We start from the raw sequence: 19,226 nt of genomic DNA, 5'->3' as shown, positions 1-19,226 counted from the left end.
CGCCCTGGATAGTGCAGTCTTTTACATATTTGTGAAACTGTTGGATGAAAATTGGCCTGGCTTCACTTTAATCTTGATTACAAGTTAAGGAGAACATATTGTCTATATGTATTAGCCATCTGCATTTCCTCTTTTTTGGCTTGTCTGTATATATTCTTTGCCTAGTTTTCCTTGGTGCTGCTTGATTTTTTTTTTTTTTTTAATAGGCTCTCTGTATATTTTGTCAGGTGCCCCCAATCTTGTTTTCCTTTTGATTTTTTAATTGTTTTCGCCATGGAAATGTTAAATCTTTAAAATTTACGTGGGAGAATAAATCTATAAGACTTGATAAGAAAATTTTGAAAAATAAGGATAATGAGGGTCTTAGCAGATATTTAAAACAGTAAGTTCTCAAGCATTAGTGTATATAAATATCACACGGATGCTGTTTAAAATGAGTCTGCCACTAGAGTTTTCGATTTATAGTATTGAGGAGGGGAGAAAGGGGGAGACATGTCTGAGGAATCTTCACTTTAAATATCCTCTAAGGCAGTTCCGACGTGATTGGTTCGTGGATCACAGTTGAGTAAGACTGCTGCAGATGTGCATGGGGAATAGGATGGTGATAGCAAAGCAGTAGACAGGTCCAAGACGCAGAATAGTGTCCAGAAACATCTATGTGCGAGAACTTATTTTCGAAGATGACATTTTAGTTAATTGACAGAAATGTGGCTTATTTAATAAATGGCTCAGGCAGTTCATCTGAAAGAAAAAGTTAGCTTTCCTCCCTTACACAATATCCATATTGATTAAAGATCTAAATGTATAAATTATGCAAGTACTAGAAAAAAATATACCATTAGTTTAGCCCTGGGGTGGAAGAGGCCTTCTTAAGCTAAACTGGAAACCTGGAAGCTGTGAAGGAAAAGATTAAAAGATTTATTTGTCCAAGTTTACTTTCTGAAAGGTTAGATACTCTTTTAAGGTGTGACAACATAGTAAAGTATCTGTGACTGGTTTCCTCGTCCTCTAGATTTTCCATACCTGTTTCGGCAAACAAGAATCAATTAGCCAAAGACCTATTTACCTAGTTTATCTGAAACATTTTAGAAAAATGAAATGTCTGAATTGCATGTAGCTGGTCCATCGCGGCTCATGTGACAGCACTGAACATTTACTTGTTGGCTCTCATTTCCCTTGGCGTTCGTGACACTGCCCTCTCCAGGTTCTCCTACTTCATTTTCAGTGAGATTTGCCTCCTCAGTCTTGGCACTAGTTTCCCTTCATAGTTTTCTGTCCTTGAACTTGATCTCGGAGATTTCCTACATGTTCTCTTTGGGCAATCTCATCTTTCATCTCATTATGACTCCAAAATGTGTGCTTCTAGCTTTGGCCCTTCTTAGTTTCACAGTTTATGTATCTGGATGACTCACAGGCATCTTAAACCCATTATTTTCAAGAGTCGTATTCATTTCCTTTCCACCAGCCGTCTGTCTAACCACTGACCAACCATCCGTCTCAGTTGAAGCCACCAGAATTATTTTCACTGCTGCTGTGTTACTTTGTGACTTTATTCTGTTCAGGATTCAGAAACAGAAACAGCCCTCACTGTCTTAAGCAGAGAGGTTTCAGATGTTGGGAAGGGCTGGAGTAATGGCTGCCACCGTTGCACCACCCTCTGGGCAGGTAGGAGCTGGGAATCCCAGCTGCTTGGCTCCATGTCACACCACCCTGGCCTCCTCATCGAGGAGTAAAGGTTTATTTCAGCTATTTGATTGTGTTTTTTTAATCTCATTTCCTTGCTTCCAGTTTGCTGCCTTCAGGTTAGTTATCCACTACATACAATTATTTTCTAAAACTGCATTCGTGTACACCGGAACACAAACTAAGTTCCTTCCCTAGCATCAAAGGCCACAACAGTTTGACCTTTACAATTTGGTGCCTTAAAACACCTTGTCCTCATCTCCTCATCCCCACCCTGCTCTACGTGGGTGGCTGATTGTTTCATCAACACACCTGCTTTTTGCTTTTGGTGCATGTTCAAACTATGTGGTATCGTCTATACAAAATCTCCATTTCTCTCCCCTCCTTTCCCCCAGACTTTAAGATCATAAGTTGTTGTTTGGTCCAAGAAGAAACCAGCCTCTACCTTTTACTGTACTCTTCCTGATTAGTACTTAGTTTTATAGTTTTAGTTCTTACGTGGTTCATTTTGAGTTAATTTTTTGTATGGTATAAGAGAAGGGGTCTATCTTTGTTGTTTTACATGTAGATACCTAGTTGTTTCGGTACTGTCTCTTGAAAAGACTATTCTTTTCCTACTGAATTCTCTTGCCATTTGTTGAAAATCTGTTATCCACAGTATAAGAGTTGATCGTTGATCCTCAATTTTATTGCATTGATCTATGTGTCTTTCCTTTCACTAGTACCACACTGTGTTGATTACTGTTGTGTTGTAGTAAGTTTTGAAATCAAGATGTATGCACCTTCCAGCTTTGTTCTTTTTTAAAATTAAATTCTGGCTCTTCAGGCTACTTTGAATTTCCATGCTAATTTTAGGATCAGCTTACAGATTTCTATATGAAAGTCAGCAGAGATTTTGGTAAGGATTAAGTGTTGAATCTGTACATCAGTCTGGGGAATGTTGCCATTTGAACAATATTTAGTATTACAATCCATAAACAGGATTTTTCCTATTTAGGTCTCAAATATCTTTAAACAACATTTTGTGGTTTTCATAGTACAAATTTTGCACTTTGTTATATCTAATCCTAAGTAGTATTTCTTATAGTCTTATAATAAATATAATTCTTTTCTGAACTTCATTTTCTGATCAGTCGCTGCTAGTGTGTAGAAACATGATTGTTGGATATTCATCTTACCTCCTGTAACCTTTGCTGAACTGTTTTATTCGTTTTTTTTTTTTTAGGGGAGTACTTAGGATTTTCTATATGTACAATCATATCTGTGGATAAAGATAGTTTTTTTTTTATCACAATATCATTTTTTAATTTAAAACACAAACATACAAAATGAAATTTCAGAGAGAGTCCTTAATGAGATAACATTATTCTCCTGCGTTATTAAGGTGTATGTATTCTTGGTAGCTCTTAGTCTTGGAAGTAGCATGGCCATCTGTTTTATTGTACCATCTTCCTCTGCAGAAACCCTCAGTGGCTACCCCCATGCCCTTTCTGGCAAAAATCCAGCATCTTATGGGCTCATTCTCCAGAGTACTGTGCATATGTTGTCACAGAAGACAACTTGAAATGGTGACAGCCTGGGCTTCATTTGGGAGTCTTGGCTTCTCACTAGCTGTGCATGGGCAAATGTGGGAGTGTTCCTTATCTTATAAAATTGCAGAACTGGACTTAGAATTTTTAAAGCGTGGTTTCCTTTAGTTCTCTGAACATATTTATAATAGCTACTCTGATGTCTTGTCTGCTAAGTCTGACATTTGGGTCTTCTGAAGGACAGTTTCTGTTGCCCGCTTTCCCTTGCTGTGTATGTTTGGGTCATACTTTCCTGTTTGTTCGTATGCCTGATAACTTCTTATTTTAAACTGGACATTTTAGATATTTTATAGCAATTCCAAATTCTGATTCCCCTTCCCCTTTTCCACAGCTTCTTGTGGTGTCGTGTTATGCTTGTTTATTTGTTCAGTAACTTGGCTGGCCTATTTCAGTGAAGTTCCTCTGAGGCCACAGCCTAGTCTGTGTGCGTGCACACTGTGTTTGTTCGCCTCTCCCACGAATGTGTAGGTTTCAGAGAGGAGAGACTTAGACTTTTCACTGTTATATTCCCTGCACTTAGAAGGGTATCTGGTACATAGTAGGTTCTCAGTAAATCTGAGGAATGAAAAGTATAAAATGACCAAAGTTTACTGCCTTCTTGATTCACAGTTTAATCTGCCTAAATTGAAAAAATGTCTAGAACCACTATGAGAAGTGAATTTATGTTGTTTGCAGCTTGAGTTGCTCCTAGAGTGAGTATGGCTTACTGGGAAGGAGAGCAGTGATCCGCAGTAGCTTCTTGGGCCCCGAGGGAGGAGAATGTGGCAGAGATGCATGTGCTAGCCGTTTTAAACCTAACGAGACACTAGAGAACAGGAAATGGGTATATTTTCGGTCTCCATTCTTTTGTAGGTCTTCTGGCTTACCCGCTCCTTGCCAGTGGAGGTGTTTGTGGAGAACTGGGATTAGGTTGGAAAAGCCACCTGTTTACAGAATGATGTGGAAAGTTTTCTGTGGTAATTCCATTATTAATAGCTATGGTACAAATAAGTCTCTTAGAAATAGGAATAGACAGGCCAGTATTTTAGCTGCTGCTCAATGGGAAAAAAAAATCTTCATTTGGTTATCTGATATGAAAAATTTTCTTTAAAGTTATTTAACAAATGATTTCGAATTAATGTCTTTCTTTCTCTTCTTTCTAGATTCTTACGGAAATCTGTTAATTCTGTTTTTTGAGTACTTATGAATAACCACGTATCTTCAAAAGCATCTGCCATGAAGCTCAAACAGACCATCAACCCCATTCTTTTATATTTTATACATTTTATAATATCACTTTATACCGTTTTAACATACATTCCATATTATTTTTTGTCTGAGTCAAGAGAAGAAAAATCAAACCGAATTAAAGCAAAGCCCGTAAATTCCAAACCTGAGTCTGCATACAGATCTATTAACAGTTTGGATGGCTTGGCCTCAGTATTATACCCTGGATGTGATACACTAGATAAAGTTTTTATGTATGCAAAAAACAAATTCAAGAACAAAAAACTCTTGGGAACACGCGAAGTTTTAAATGAGGAAGATGAAGTACAACCAAATGGAAAAATTTTTAAAAAGGTAAAGTAACCTTTCATTGCCTTTGACTTTCCTCTGCATAAAATGTACCCTTAGAAAAGGCGGCGAGGGACAAGCACGGCCTGCTTCCTTTGGCATTTGCTGATGTGGCAGGAGAAACAGAGTGGGAAAGTGCCAGGTCCAGCTTCATACCTGAGTGGGACCAGTGGGAGATGCTGAAAAGAAAGAGAGAGACAAAGGTGGGCTCGGGAGGACCACCGTCCACTGAGGACGGAGCAGTGGCGCAGTTTCATTTTTGCAGGCTGCTTTTACCTCAGAGCATACAGTTGCTGGCTCGGATCAGATCATCTTTGGCACAATCCCCTAACCCATATTCTGTTAATGACCTTTTGCCGTTCAGTCTGTTCGCGGCTGTGAGCGTACTTCCCCGTCTCGGAGCAACACCGCATTGTTCCCTGAATAATTTGTACCTCCCCAGTCTTAGGAGGGTTCGTTGAGGCGAGGCAACCCTTGGCTGGCCTCACAGATGGCAAGGAAGGACCTCGTCAGCTTGCAATCCGCTCTCCACAGGAAGGCAGCTAGACTGCGCTCTAATCTCTTTCTGTACTCCGGTCCTCATTTGTCCTGAATTTTCGCAAAGACACCGAGAATACCCACTTTGCGGGGGCACGTCTGACCCTCAGTGTCTGCCAGGACTGGGAATAGAATGTCTAGGGCCATTGGGGCATGAAACTCAAAACTCTTGGTAGCTCCAGAAGCACCTGTTTGTGCTTGAGATTGCTCTGGGTTTTGGGGTGGGACCTGCTATTTCGGATTTTAGCGTAGCTTCCATTGGTCACCTAATGTCTTGGTCCTTTGGTTGTGGGAGTTGCATGGTTTAAAAAAAATTCTTTTCACAAATATAGAAGAAGCTGCTATTGTTTATTTGAAATTAGATAAGACATCCTTAGCGGCAGTGTAGCATAGTGGTTAAGAGCCTGGACCCCAGATGCAGATGATGGGTTCGAATCTCAGCTTTTCCACTTAACTAGCTGTGTGACTTTGGAAAAGTTATTTAACAACTTTGCCTCAATTTCTTTTCTATAATATGGAGATAAATATCATTGCCGATATTAGCATTTCTTTGAGCCATGATGTTGTAAGAGCTATACATATATCATCCTGTTTCAGACTTAATAGCCCTATGAGTCGGTATGAGCATCCTTACTTTACAGATGACGACACAGGGGCAGATAGGTGGGTAACCTACCCAGGGACATTACAGCCAGCAAGCCGTGAACTGGAACTAGAACCCAGGCTGTCTTGCTCCACACCCCGTAAGCTAATCCCAGCACTCAGAGTGGCTGAGAGGATTACGTGAATGTATGTTCACATACTCACACACACAATGTGCATAGAACAGTTCATGGCACCTAGTGTAACTGTTCTAGCTTTTATTATTATGTCACTATTGGGATTTCAATGGGAAAAATTCGGGGTGTATACAGACTTAGACGATGGAGTAGTGCAGCAGATGAAGTGTACTAAGTGCCAGTGTAAGAAACACCTAAACCTGTACAAAGTTTTTATGAGTTTACTGTATCCCAACAGATGACAACGCCAGGGAGCAAAATATCAAATGCGCTGGAGAACAACAGTTTTGCAGCTTCTTTTACGCATTTGAGATTAAGGAGGGATTGTAGGGGAGATTACATGGCTGTGAGAGAAAGCAAGGCGGGGATTGGATTACAGGAAAGTTAATAAGATTATGTGCTCTTTGGAGGGTTAATATCCCTTCAAAGAGTATTACTTCTGGCATTTCAAAGGTGTGCTAACCTAGATGCACAAGAACAGTGCACAGGGCTTAAAACTTCTCACTAAAGTTAGGGGCCTGGGCATGACTACCCACGTGACCTGCCCACTTAGGAATTCCTGGTCAGATCACCCTGTGAGGTGACTTTCCTTAGAACACCCCGCCCCGCTTTGTGTGCACATAAGTATAGACATGGCCTGGCTTCGTTATCAGCAGTCCTTGAAACTCCAGTAGGTAAATATCGGAGGTAAAACTTTTTTGAGGCAGTAAGGTCTGTAGTTGGTTGATAAATTGGTCAGTTTATAGGCTTAATACCTGTTTAGTCAAAGTTGTTTTCCCCTTATCCTTTTTCCCTAACTATGTGGTGACTCCAGCTGCCTTTTTCTGTCAGTCACGAAGGAACTCAGATTTTGGAGGAGAGTCCAAATAATTACACGGTGGGGTGGAAACACTCAGAGGCCACCAGCCACCGCAGGGCCAGGGGGCTGTTGTTGGACTTCCTTAATACCCATTACGTTTGGTTTGGCCCTCGCCATTCGAATTCACAGTCCTTTCCTTTTAAACATGAAGCAAGTTAGTGTCAGTAACGCTCAGAAATTATAGACATTGTTTTAACTCTAGACAAAAATCTGTAAATGTTCCTCAATTTAAATAGTGATCTTTTACCTTGTTTTGCCTGGAATGGTCCTGATTTATACTTGTCATTCTGACACTAATCATTCCTCCTTAAATCTCAGAAGTAGTTTTGGTCACTCTACTTTTAAGGCATATTCTATATTTCTTTCACTGATTAATTTTGCCTCACTTAAATGAATTTTTTCTGCTAAATTAAGAGCTAGCTAGAGTTCATAGCACATTTCTAGAAATTGAAGTCATAGCTAAACACGTTTGGTTATTCTTCTGGAGCCTATAGACTGTCATTTGCAAAACGCTTTATCATAGTGGTGTTTGATTTGTGTCATATTTAGTTGCTACTTTTTATGGCACACCATCCTTGATTCTGTTTTTGAGAGATCTGGTAGTTGTAAAAGGTACCAAAAACACTGTGTTTTTTAGGTACTAAGTTTTTCTACTCCTCTGCCTTCTCTTCTGTGCTTCTCATAGTATCTGTAAAACACATTCACTTTTGTCTTTTGATCTAATGGTATTTGAATTCAAAGATTGGGTTCTCTTATTTTTAATCTAAGCATATATAACAGAAGTCCTGTTTTAGCAGGAAGATTAACTTTTCTCAAGTATCCCACACATATTATAGGGATTTTTATGGGGCTAGTACTATTCTTCAGTCATTCAATACTGATAGCAGCAAATGAATCCCCAAGTTTTTAAAATGGAGAAAAATATGGTGAATTTGAAATTCCTTCTTAATTCAGGTATCAGTATAATTAGGACAAAATAAAATCTCAGAGCTATCATAAGTGTTCCTTAAGTATGGCCAGATAACAGTGGACACAAGGAAAGCCATTTGTGTTGTGTGTGCGTGTTGTGTGTATGTGTTCACATGGCTTTTTCTTCCCTCTCCTGACCATGGTGCCTTTATAGTCATTGTTTATTCAACAAAGATATATTTGAACTCAAATAGAAAAGTTAGAAGGTGAGGAAAACGATTTTTAATCGGCGTTTTTCTGTACTACATTACAGTCAGAAGGTCTGCCGTTGCTGACATTCACCATCAAATCGGCATTTGTGATTCAGCAGATTTTTGGAAGTCTTTGTTTAAACTCATATGGAAGACATACTATACTTTTCTTGTGTGAAATTAACTTTTAGGTTTTGTGTATAATAAATGAAGCAGATATTTGCTGTTAGTTTTCCTCAGGAAGAAAGTATGCTCACCACTGGTTATCTAAGACGTTAGCTTCTTTTGGTCTGCGTAGCAGCTGTGGGCATTTGTCTGCAGAGCGGACAGTGGGAATCTCAGCCATGTGTTAAACAAGCTGGTCTTTCTTTTCCCCTCTTGGTTTCTTGTTCCCATCCATTGTCTTGCGGCAGTAACAGCATCTGCTATGACAGGACAGTGAAAAGGGGACCTTTCACAACTGGCACGTAGATGTAAGAGTGGGATTGCTTAGGCCTTGCGGCTTCTAAGCACAGTGCTTTCTAACAGTCTAGTGCAAACGTGTTTTTGACGAAGTATTTAATAGTTTCGGAATGATGTAGCAACATCGAAAACTTTCCTCCCTGTTTTGAGGGGCTGAGCTTTGGGGATTAACCCTAGAATGTATCTGACATGGCTGAAACAAAAGTGCACAAACCTTTATTTCCCGTTAACGAACTCTGAAGCTTTGTTTCCATCCTACCCTAAAAGTCTGTTTTGAGCTCCCAACGGAAGAGAAGTGGAAGCGGAAAGGCACTGGTGAGGGTTGTCCTCTAATTATGCCCACCGTGGGGTGGCCGACAGGGTGGCGTCAACTTCACCAAGGCAGGTCTCTCTCCAGGGGTCACAAGTAGAAAAACAAAAGGCAGAGAAGCAGAGGGCGCAGTGTTCTTGAGTCTTGGCAAGCTTTTTCAGGACTGTTGGCCCATCATTTAAAGTCTCTTGTGGTTTTATAAAACCGTAGCAGAGTCAAGCACCTGGAATGTGTGTCAGTCAGCATCTCCTGATTGCCACCTTCCCAGCAGGAAACGCGTTGTTCCACTGTCTTTTGAAGTGAAGAACAATGAAATGATTGGTTTCCACAGCGTCTCTAAAATACGCGTACCCGAAATAGAACAAAGTTGCAAAGAATAAAATAATTTTACATTTCTGTTTCTGAAATGGAAAAGAGCACAAAGCTGATTTAAACATTGTGATCTAACTACTAGAAACATTTAAAAATTTTTTCTTCCGTTTTATACACATTAGAAGAAAATAGAAAGAATCTTGTGATGATAGTGCTTACAAAGAGATTTCACTATAACCTTCTAAAGGGATCCAGAAAGATCCAGAAAGATCGTAGACATGCTCATTTCTGTTCCTGGGAGTTGACTTGGCTTCCTTTTCTTCTTGCTCAGTGCCTACTGTTGTGTTATTTTTTGCTGCAGTCACATTTGCATATGTGTATGATATTTATTTTCTTACTTGTTAGGACATTGACATCATAATTGCTTTCTATAATGGCCGATCTCTTGGCCAGGATTTGTGATTTGGTTATTTTATTGCTCTTCCTGACAGAACTCTTGGTTTTTCCGTATGCATTCCTCTCCCGGGTCCCCATTTATTAAAGGCACTGCCACAAACCAAAATGCTCAAGGCGGAAAACTAGGAGTTTGATCTCTGCCCGCTCCCCGCCCCCCCGCCCCACTTACAGCCACCCCCCTCTCCCCCACCCTTTCTTTTAACAAGTCTTCAGCTTTCGCTCCTGTCCCCTCCTACAGGCCACCTGCTCACCTGCCCAGGAGCAGTCAAGCATTGTGACTAACACTTAGATTCTGGAATGAGCCTGCCTGGTTGTGACTAACACTTACATTCTGGAATGAGCCTGCCTGGTTCATGTTCTGGTCTCGTCACTTAATAGCTGTGTGACTTTGAGAAAGTTATCCTTTTCTGGGCAAAATAGGGATAACGAGAATTGTCAGCGTTCCTGTGAGAGTTTAATAAGCTAACACTCCCCCATGGTAAATGATAGTGAAAGTCCTCATCGTCATCTGCGGTTATTACCAACCATCCTGATTTCTCGAATATTTTCACTTTCTCTGCCTCCCTACAATAATTGGCTTATAATGACTTTCATTTACAGAGAGAGAAGCTAAATGAAGTCAGGTATACTTTGCCGAAGAAGGCAGGAAGTGTGTAATTTTGAAATATTTCCATTTTAAATGGTTAAAGTAAAAAAAATAAAAAATAAAAAAGAGTGCTGGTGTCCAGAGGTTAAACTCTCAGTGTCTCGAAAACTTGGTCTCTATTAGACTGTCTCATTCTTCAGGGCCCTGACGGTTAAGTGTTTGTATGTTTTTATTTTATAGACTGTTCTGTATGTCAGCTCCATTTTATTTTTGTAGTTTTCTTTTGAAGTCAGAGACCCTCATCATCAGCATTATCAGACATCTGATGTTATAGGTTCCCACACAGAGTAAGTTAAGTTCCTGTGTCCCCGACAGCGATAGTCTGAGTGATAACATTGACATTACACACGTGTATGTTACACCCGAACCCGCCGTGGAATAAAAGCAGAAAACTAAATGTGAGAGCAAAGTGAGTTTACAAATGAAGAAGCTGCTCAGAGGCTCCACCTTAGGCACTCCCATAGCCACACGAAGCATTCATTTTCCTGCGTCTTGGGTCAGGATACTTAAGAGGTGGTAGGCAAAGGGTATTTGCGATTGCACGGCGATCAGAACAAAAGTAGCTGTGGGAGTGAAATGATGAGACGGATATGGATTTTTTTTTTTTTTGATGCAATCTCTTTAAAAATGCAGCTGCCAGAGGAGAGAGAAGACCCCTTAAAGGCCCAGAGTGAAGTGAGGCTGTGTTTAATTATACCCCCCATTCTACACATTTAGCAAATAATTGCTGAGTGCCTACCATGTGCCAGGTGCTGTTGTCGGCACCAGAGATACGGTAATGAACTGGACACGCAGGTTACTCTTCTCACGGATCTTATATTTGTAAGGAGGAAGAGACAATAAATGAGTTAACAGTTAATAACTACTGTGAAGAAATACAGCTGACTGGAGATGAAATATAGCCATTCCGGGTAGGTTATGGCCCAGTGGAGGCCTGAACAGCAGCCGGAGCCAACTTTGCGAAGGTCTGGGTAACGAGCCCCGTGTGCAGTGGGACAGGATGGGGCGGTGGCTCTCACACAGGGACGAGCCCGGTCGGGTGAGGCGCTTAAGGGTGCAGAGTGTAAGAAGGCATTCCGACCCTGAGAGTCAGTACCCCCTGAAATTCTGTGCCCGGGCGCCTTTCTTGCTTCCTGCCTGATCCTGGCTCCTGCCTTGGCTTAGCCTGTTTGAAGGACAGAAAGGACACAGTTCTGTTTGCAGGAAATGAGTCAGAGGAGGAGAGCTTGAGATGAGCACAGAGACCTGCAACATCCAGGTCCCTTGGGGCCTTATAGGCCAAGGTGAGGATTGGACTCCATTACTACTGGACAGGGAGGACACTGCAGATGAGTAAGCCGATTTATATTTTTTAAAAAACCACTCACTACCGTAGGGGAATCAGGATGGCAAGTTGGCCAGTCAGCATTCATTAGTTCAGGGGAGAGACGGACTAGGATGGCCGGTGGAGGTAGAAGGAAATGGCTGCTTTGGGGCACATCTGGTAGACATCCTAGGTGAATAATCAGGTAGAAAGTAAGTTGGATGGATATCCAAGGGGTGGGGTGGTCAGGGCTAGAGATGGCAGTTTGGGGAGCTCTTTGAAGCAAAGTCCTTATGAGTTTGGCTTTTGTCAGGGACACTTTGACCATTGTCATACCATGAGGGGCCGCAGAGGTTTGGGTACAGATGTGTGCAGGTTATTAAAGAGATGGTAGGAAGATAAGGGAGTTTCTGTTTAATTTCTAATTTCTCAGCAAAGTATGAGATGTTATCATCTGGGAGTGGAGAGGGAAGGAGGAGGTAGAGGCCATTTGAGTAGAGAGAAGATTTTAAATAGCCATTTCAGAAGGGGAGAGGAAGTGGAACAGGGTCACTGGGGGGGGTGAGCTCTGTGATTCTCAGTTTAATAAAGTTGGGTATGTAGTGGTGTTCTGGCAGTCTAGGCAGGGAATAAATAAATTGCTTTTAATCTCAGGTTGGGCTCATCATAGGGACAAAGTTAAGATTAGAAACTTTTCCCAGGCCAAGTCAGATAAAATTGGGAGTCCTTTAAATGTAATATTTATGGGGGAGAACACAACTAGACGATTCAATGATTTAAAGAATTAAATGAAACTCAGGTTTTGATTATCCTTGAATTAAACCCATGATTTGATTTCTTGCCACACGGTGGCACCATCACATAGATTTTCATATTTGGATTATGTATCTAATGCCTTTTCAGATCACATATCCTCTGAAACTTCTAAAGTGTGACATTTAGATTCTAGAATGTAGGAGGAGGCAGCTCATGCTTTGGAATGTAAAATTCTTAATAATTATAATGCAGTTCCTGCACATTTCGGCCAAATTCTCATCTGTCTTCTCACCCCCACAGAGCTCCTTTTGAAGTCATTGGAGCTCCCCGTGGTGAGCATTTCGTGGGGGTGCAGAGCAAGGTGAGAGTTTGGGACCACTAGGGTTAAATAAGCATTTTAAAGACAATTGCCTTATCAATATAAGTATTTCTTAAGTTCATTATGAAGTCGGACACTAGAGGGCAGTATTTATCCTTTTTTTTCCCCATTTTTATTTTCAACCTATTTCTTGAAATCTCTTAAACATTGTATGCATTTTTGAAAATGGTTTTAAGGTGTGTGATGACACAGCCATGCTTGGGAACTATCTGTATATTTTTGCAGTGAGAGGAGGTTTTTATCCAATCTCTATGTAGTTGAGGACTTAATAGTCTGATCTAAGGTAGAGAAAATTCCTAAAAGACAAAAATATGTTAAGCAGTTGAGAAGGAGATTGTTACCATGGTGGACTTGGCAAGTGCAGATGACGTGCTGCACATCCAGTGTGCTAGTGAGTGTTGAAGGCTTCCGCAGAGGAACTCTGATGCATAGTAGAACTTACCACCTGGTTGTGGAAATAGACTTGTTTACTTCGCTTATCCAGAATTAGATACAGCAATTCAAACTGAACAGCAGTAAATATTTCTATTAGCTTGGGACACGCCAGTTTCTGTTTGTGAATCATATTTTAGCATCTGTTATTGAAATTCAGGAATTCATAAGAAAAGGGAACGTAAAATTTTGGTATTAGTTGTATTTGGTACTAGGCTAAATTTTGAACTAACATCTAAACTGTTTAAGTAAATAAAATCTATAAATGAATTATTAGTGTATGACCATTGGGCCAGGAAGTTGATCCCATCAAACTGAATATTTGAGGGGGGAGGAACCACACAAAAATTACAGTTGAAGATTTAGCATAAAATTTGAATAGTTATAGAAGATATCACACAATAGCTGATTTTCAAAATAGATTTTTCACTTGAAACCCACTTCCTAGCTTTTTAAAAATTTTTAATTCACTAATTAATTAATTTTATTTTTTTTACGCCTATAGCACCTGGTCTTCCTAGGTGGTCTCCCATCCAAGTACTAACCAGGCCCGACCCTGCTTAGCTTCCGAGATCAGATGGGATCAGGCGTGTTCAGGGTAGCATGGCCATAGATCCCTAGCTTTTTTAGAATTAAAAATTATTGGGGTACACTGATTTACAAAATCAAATAAATTTCAAGTGTATAATTCAACAGAAAGTCATATACGTCTTGCACTGTGTGTTCACTGCCCAGAGTTAGTTAGATTTCCTTCTGTCACCACTTATTTGGCCCCTTTTACCCTACCAGCCTCCTCCCCCTTCCCTCTGGTAACCACTAATCCACTGTCTGTGTCCATGAGTCTCAGTTTATTCATTATGTTTGTTTGTTCAGTTTTATATCCCACATATGAGCGATATCATGTGCTTTTCAACTTCTGTCTCACTTACTTTGCTTAGCATGATTATCTCAAGATCCATCCATGCCACTCACTGCCTAGCTTCTTGTTTAAAAATAGTTTAACGACATGGAGATATAACGTCCTGGCCTTTCAAAATCTAGAACACATCCTGGTTTTCTAGCAGTTAATATTTTGGTTACACCGGAAGTTGTGTATATGTTTTTTGTTTGTTTCATCAGGTTATTCTCGGACACTATAATTGGCTCTCCTATGAAGATGTCTTCATTAGAGCTTTTAATTTTGGAAATGGCTTACAGGCGTTGGGTCAGAAACCAAAGACCAACATTGCCATCTTCTGTGAAACCAGGGCCGAATGGATGATCGCTGCACAGGCATGCTTCATGTATAATTTTCAGCGTAAGTAGGCTTTTTTATCTTCTGGAGGAGGAGACTTTTGTTATTGTGGGGGAGATGATACTCGCTTTTATTATAAATACTTCATTCTTAAGAGATGAAAATTCTGATGTTAATTTTCATCTTGCATCCAGTCGGTGGAGAACTTAGACCTATTGGTCTGCTTTGAACAGGGAACCCGTTGTGGACCACATGGGACAGTCTGTGTAGTGTGGTGAGGGGACCTGATCCTGTTAATAGAGGACCTTCGAGGTCTCAGGAACTGTGCCTCCTCCTAAGGGCCGTTGCTCTGCTATCCTGTCTCAGGAATTCCCCTTTGAATTAGCGTCCTTTTGTTACGCTGCTCCTATCAGTATAGCCACTGAACTCTAAAACCTTCCAGCACTGGACCTAGGCGCCACGTTAAATGACAAAATTGCTGTGTTATTAGCTGTTTGAGTGGCGGTCCTCGCAACCCCGTCTGTGCGGTAGTCCAGGCCTCAGTGCCAAAACGTGATGTTAGGTGGGGACAATGCCTTATTCTTCACATGAAACAGAAAAGCTGTTTTGATCAGATTTCTTGTTGTGAATGCCTCCACAGGTTTTGTTTGTTGGGTTGGTTGGTTGCTTGCTTTGTTTGAACTGGGATACCTTTTTGTTTTCACAGGTGTAAGTTTACAAAATGTTTCTTTCGAGAAGCTTTAAAATAATTGTCATCTCTGAAAGTCACTTAAGTCTAACGTTTTTGAGCTAGAAAGCAAGTAAAAATCCACATTATTGTTATTTAATTTCAACATTTCTAAGAATGTTTTTCTTTAGATTTTTCTACTTTAGAATAAGCAATACTGATGCTTGTTCATGCTCTTTTCTTAATGTGTAATACTGAAATCTGACCTTCAGCGCGTTACCTACTGGTATATTTTCTTTTTCCTATTTTAGTACCAAGTAAGACTTTGACATTTTATAGGTCAGATATAATTCCTTCCAATATGAAAGTCCCAGAGTAACACCTGTAGGTAAAACAAAAGAAAATTAAAAAGTTTTTACTTTAAAGTAACAAATCTTGGGGGAAATTAGGAAAGTGTGAGTAGGCATAATGTTGATTAGTTTATTAAAGTAATTTAGAAAAATACAGCACAGTTAGACCATAAACTATGGCCCTAATGATTTAAGGTCAGTACGCTCCATTATGATTCACGTCTGCTTTCAGAGCCTTTGCTTATATTTACTGCTCCCGTGAAATGTTTGAATGTTTAACTTGCCCTTCTTTTCCTGTAGTTGTTACGTTATATGCGACTCTGGGAGGTCCAGCAATTGTTCATGGCTTAAATGAAACAGAGGTGACCAACATCATTACTAGTAAAGAACTGTTACAGACAAAGTTGAAGGTGAGGCCCGGAGTTATTATAACTGTCTGATACTTTAGAATTTCCAGTGTCATGAGCTGTATTATTGATACTTAGTTCTTTTATGATCTTTAAAATCCTTAATGTCTATATAAACTTTTAGGAATATCATAATTTTATTACTTTCCTTTAGAAAAGAAAAAGTGGATTTCGTATGTAATTATGTGTCAGTAGTGCAGACAGTTAACAGACTGGTCATATGCCTGTGTCTACGGTGAAATGATTATAACTTTTCTTTACTGTGCTCATCTATTTTCTACTCTGTTTTCAATAAATTTGTAATTTTGAAGGTTTATTTTTAAGCTAGTAATTCATTTATTTTACTGAAGCATTGAGTGGTTATGAGTGTTTAGAATTTTTTAAAGGAAAAAAGAGACTATGAAACTGTAGGTAAAAGGGGTTTCTGCAGTCTCTAGACAACGCCCATGAAAATAACTTCTGATTTTTTTTTTTTAAATTTACAAGTTTATAAGTGAATTCCTTCCCCTTTCCCCTGTACTTTATTATTTATTTATTAGTCTCTTACAAACAGGAGAGATTTGGCCACATAGTTCGGGCAGCCTATATTTACATGCCCATTTTGTGAGGAAATAAAAGATTTACTGAAGAACAAGGTACACACAATAAATCTAATGCTATAAAGTAGTAATTGAAATTTCAGACCAATATTTATTTCTCCATCTTAAAAAAGTGATACTTATACCAGCGTACCCCTCCTTCCTTTTTTGAGGCAAGAAATTAATAATTCAGTAAATACGATAAACTACCTTTCTTGTGTCCTGGATTATTTGCTGAGCGGTTTCACGAAGAATGATGAAGAACATGACGAATGCTTGTGTTTCTCCAGGACATAGTTTCTTTAGTCCCACGTCTGCGGCACATCGTCACTGTCGATGGCAAGCCACCAACCTGGTCTGAGTTCCCCAAGGGCGTCATCGTACACACCATGGCCGCAGTGCAGGCTCTGGGAGCCAAGGCCAGCACGGGTATGTCACAGCTCCCCAGTTCCTTGGATATGTTCTGTGGTGACCATGTTCTCCAGATTCATTCCAAATATTTGATCCTAAAGTTAAAGTCAAGGGACATACCAGTTTTCCTGACCATCGCTTGGGGAAGTATAAGGTCATTTTAGATACACTTACATCTACCCTTTAAAGAGATTTAAGGAAAAATACAAACAATATATGAATGTTCTAAAAGTAGCATTTATTTGACATTAGTTTAAAATGCGCTTTACATTATACAGTTTCTCTGTTTTCTTGTTTTAATGGTTTTAAACAATTTGAACTTAGCTTCATAAATGATGCCATTAAACTTGGCCTCTGTGAATCATCTGTGTTAACAGATCGAGAGGCGAGCCTTAGACCCCTCCTCTTCTGTAACCCTGCTCCAACGCTGCCTTTTCCAGAGGGGGCAAGGTTTCATCCTCCAACCAGCACACTGAGGCCTGTGACTCTGGAAGTTCCTACTTTCAAATAGTGTCTAAAAATTGTTAGCACGCTGGAGTTTAGGGCTCTCGCAAACAGCCACTGGGGTGCTGGGGCTGTTTTTCCTTTACAGTTGGAAACGTGGTGATGAATTAGAAGTACATGTTGGCTCAGCTCGGGAACGGGGCTACGCTGACATTAATTTGGAGCATCTTGAATGTTAGGTGTCGGTGGAACATTCAGATGTTGATATCTGTTGGGGAGTGGCCTCCACAAGTCTGGTACTCTAGAGTTAAGTTTGGGGTTAAGAGATTTAGCAGTTGGAAGCAGTTAGGTTCTCATTATAGCTGTGGAGTAGATGAGGCCACCCACAGAGGATGGTGCCTCCAGAGGCCACCGAGGACGGGTCAGAGAGGAAGAAAGAAAGCGTGTGTAGCTCACGGAAGCCAAGGGAAAGGAGGTCTTGGTGAAGCAGGAGCCACGAGCAGGACCAGCTCAGACCACACAGGGGTTGCAAGGGGCTGCCTCGCCTTGGGTAGTTCCAAGATTAATTCAGGCAGATCAACAGTACCATCCAGACCCCACTTCTCTTTGTGTACTGTGTCACCTCGGTAGGATGTTGGCCACTGTCCTTAGGCATGTGCACATGGAGGACATAGATCCAGGATTTTGAGTGTAGCCAAGTTAACTTTACCACTAGGTGGCAGAGACAATTTCTACAAATGCCTGGGTACCCTAGTCCAGCCACCCTGTGTTTTAGTTGAATTGCTGGCATAGCCTTTTGCCTCCCTACCTCCTTTCCTTCCTTTCTTAAGTTAGGTAGCCACACGGCAGCCCAAGTGATCCTGTCACAGATGAGGGCAAGCCCCCCTCTTTGAAACAACGGTGTTTTCCACCCCGTAGTGAAGTCCGAAGTCCTTAGCGTGGCCTCGGGCTCTACGTGAGGTGGTCGCGGCCTTCATTTCCTGCCACTTCCCCCTCTTTCTCACTGTCCCCCCCAAACTGCTCGCTGGTCTGGACCAGTGCCAAGCACAGTCTTACCTCAGGGCCTTCGCACTTGCTTATTTTCCACTTTCTCACTTTACCCAGGTCTTCACTAAAATAGCAACTCTACAGAAAGGCCTTTCCTGGCTTTTCCATCTAAATAGCTTCTCTCATCTTTTCACCTTGTCTTGCTTCATTTTTCTTCATAGCTCTTACTATATTATAGGTTTATATGCTTGTCTGTCTCAAGAGAATATATGTCCCTTATATGCAGGGACTTGATCTGTTTTGCTGACGTTTGTATGATTACAATTAATAGTTGTTGCATTGAGTTAACAAATAAATGATTATGAAGAAATTGGCGATATGGCTAAATTTCTTAGAAGTGCGTTTTTTTTCCTCTGATACAGAAAACAGACCTCAGAGCAAACCAGCGCCGACAGACATCGCAGTGATCATGTACACCAGCGGCTCCACGGGGCTGCCCAAGGGCGTCATGATCTCCCACGGCAACATCATTGCTGGCGTGACGGGGATGGCGGAACGGATTCCGCGCCTGGGGTGCGTCCTCCTGGCCCGATGCGCGCATGCGCGGCGGTGCGGTGTCTACGTCTGTCGTTACATTACTGTGTGTTATTTAGCAGTTAGTCCTTTGGAGTGTATTTACAGTAGGCGTTCCCTTCAAAAAAGAACATTAAAATTAATTACAGAACAGTTATAGTCATGAAGTTTAAAATGCAGTTTATAGATATCACCGTTAATAGTTAACTTTTTTACTTAAAACTGCAAATTTTAACCGACAAATCCCTTAATTTAAATCAGTTGGTGTTGTTACTTCTATAGTCATTTTTATACCTAAATGTGTTAAAATTCAGGTGAACAAAATAACTTAATATATCCGGTACACGATTACTGAGGT

At 40.6% G+C, this 19,226-nt stretch overlaps 1 protein-coding gene and 1 non-coding gene across 4 annotated transcripts in view; one reads left to right on the top strand and one right to left on the bottom strand.

Annotated features, from left to right (window-relative positions):
* The window catches only part of ACSL3 (acyl-CoA synthetase long chain family member 3), a 71,053-nt gene that overhangs the window by 29,593 nt on the left and 22,234 nt on the right, over nucleotides 1-19,226 (top strand). For all 3 annotated transcript variants that reach the window (XM_039855846.1, XM_039855844.1, XM_039855845.1), the window contains exons 2-6: nucleotides 4,415-4,832; nucleotides 14,337-14,514; nucleotides 15,769-15,878; nucleotides 16,744-16,882; nucleotides 18,718-18,868. In XM_039855846.1, the coding sequence (XP_039711780.1) occupies nucleotides 4,455-4,832; nucleotides 14,337-14,514; nucleotides 15,769-15,878; nucleotides 16,744-16,882; nucleotides 18,718-18,868 (956 nt within the window). In that variant the 5' untranslated portion in view covers nucleotides 4,415-4,454. The remainder of the gene's footprint in view (nucleotides 1-4,414; nucleotides 4,833-14,336; nucleotides 14,515-15,768; nucleotides 15,879-16,743; nucleotides 16,883-18,717; nucleotides 18,869-19,226) is intronic.
* LOC120597489 (5S ribosomal RNA) lies at nucleotides 13,714-13,832 on the bottom strand. The gene has a single exon (XR_005651383.1). It is a non-coding gene; the product is annotated as a 5S ribosomal RNA (ribosomal RNA).

This window comes from Pteropus medius, unplaced genomic scaffold, assembly GCF_902729225.1.
Source record: "Pteropus medius unplaced genomic scaffold, Ma_sr-lr_union100, whole genome shotgun sequence".
Lineage (NCBI taxonomy): Eukaryota > Metazoa > Chordata > Mammalia > Chiroptera > Pteropodidae > Pteropus > Pteropus medius.
This window is presented reverse-complemented; position numbering and strand designations above follow the sequence as displayed.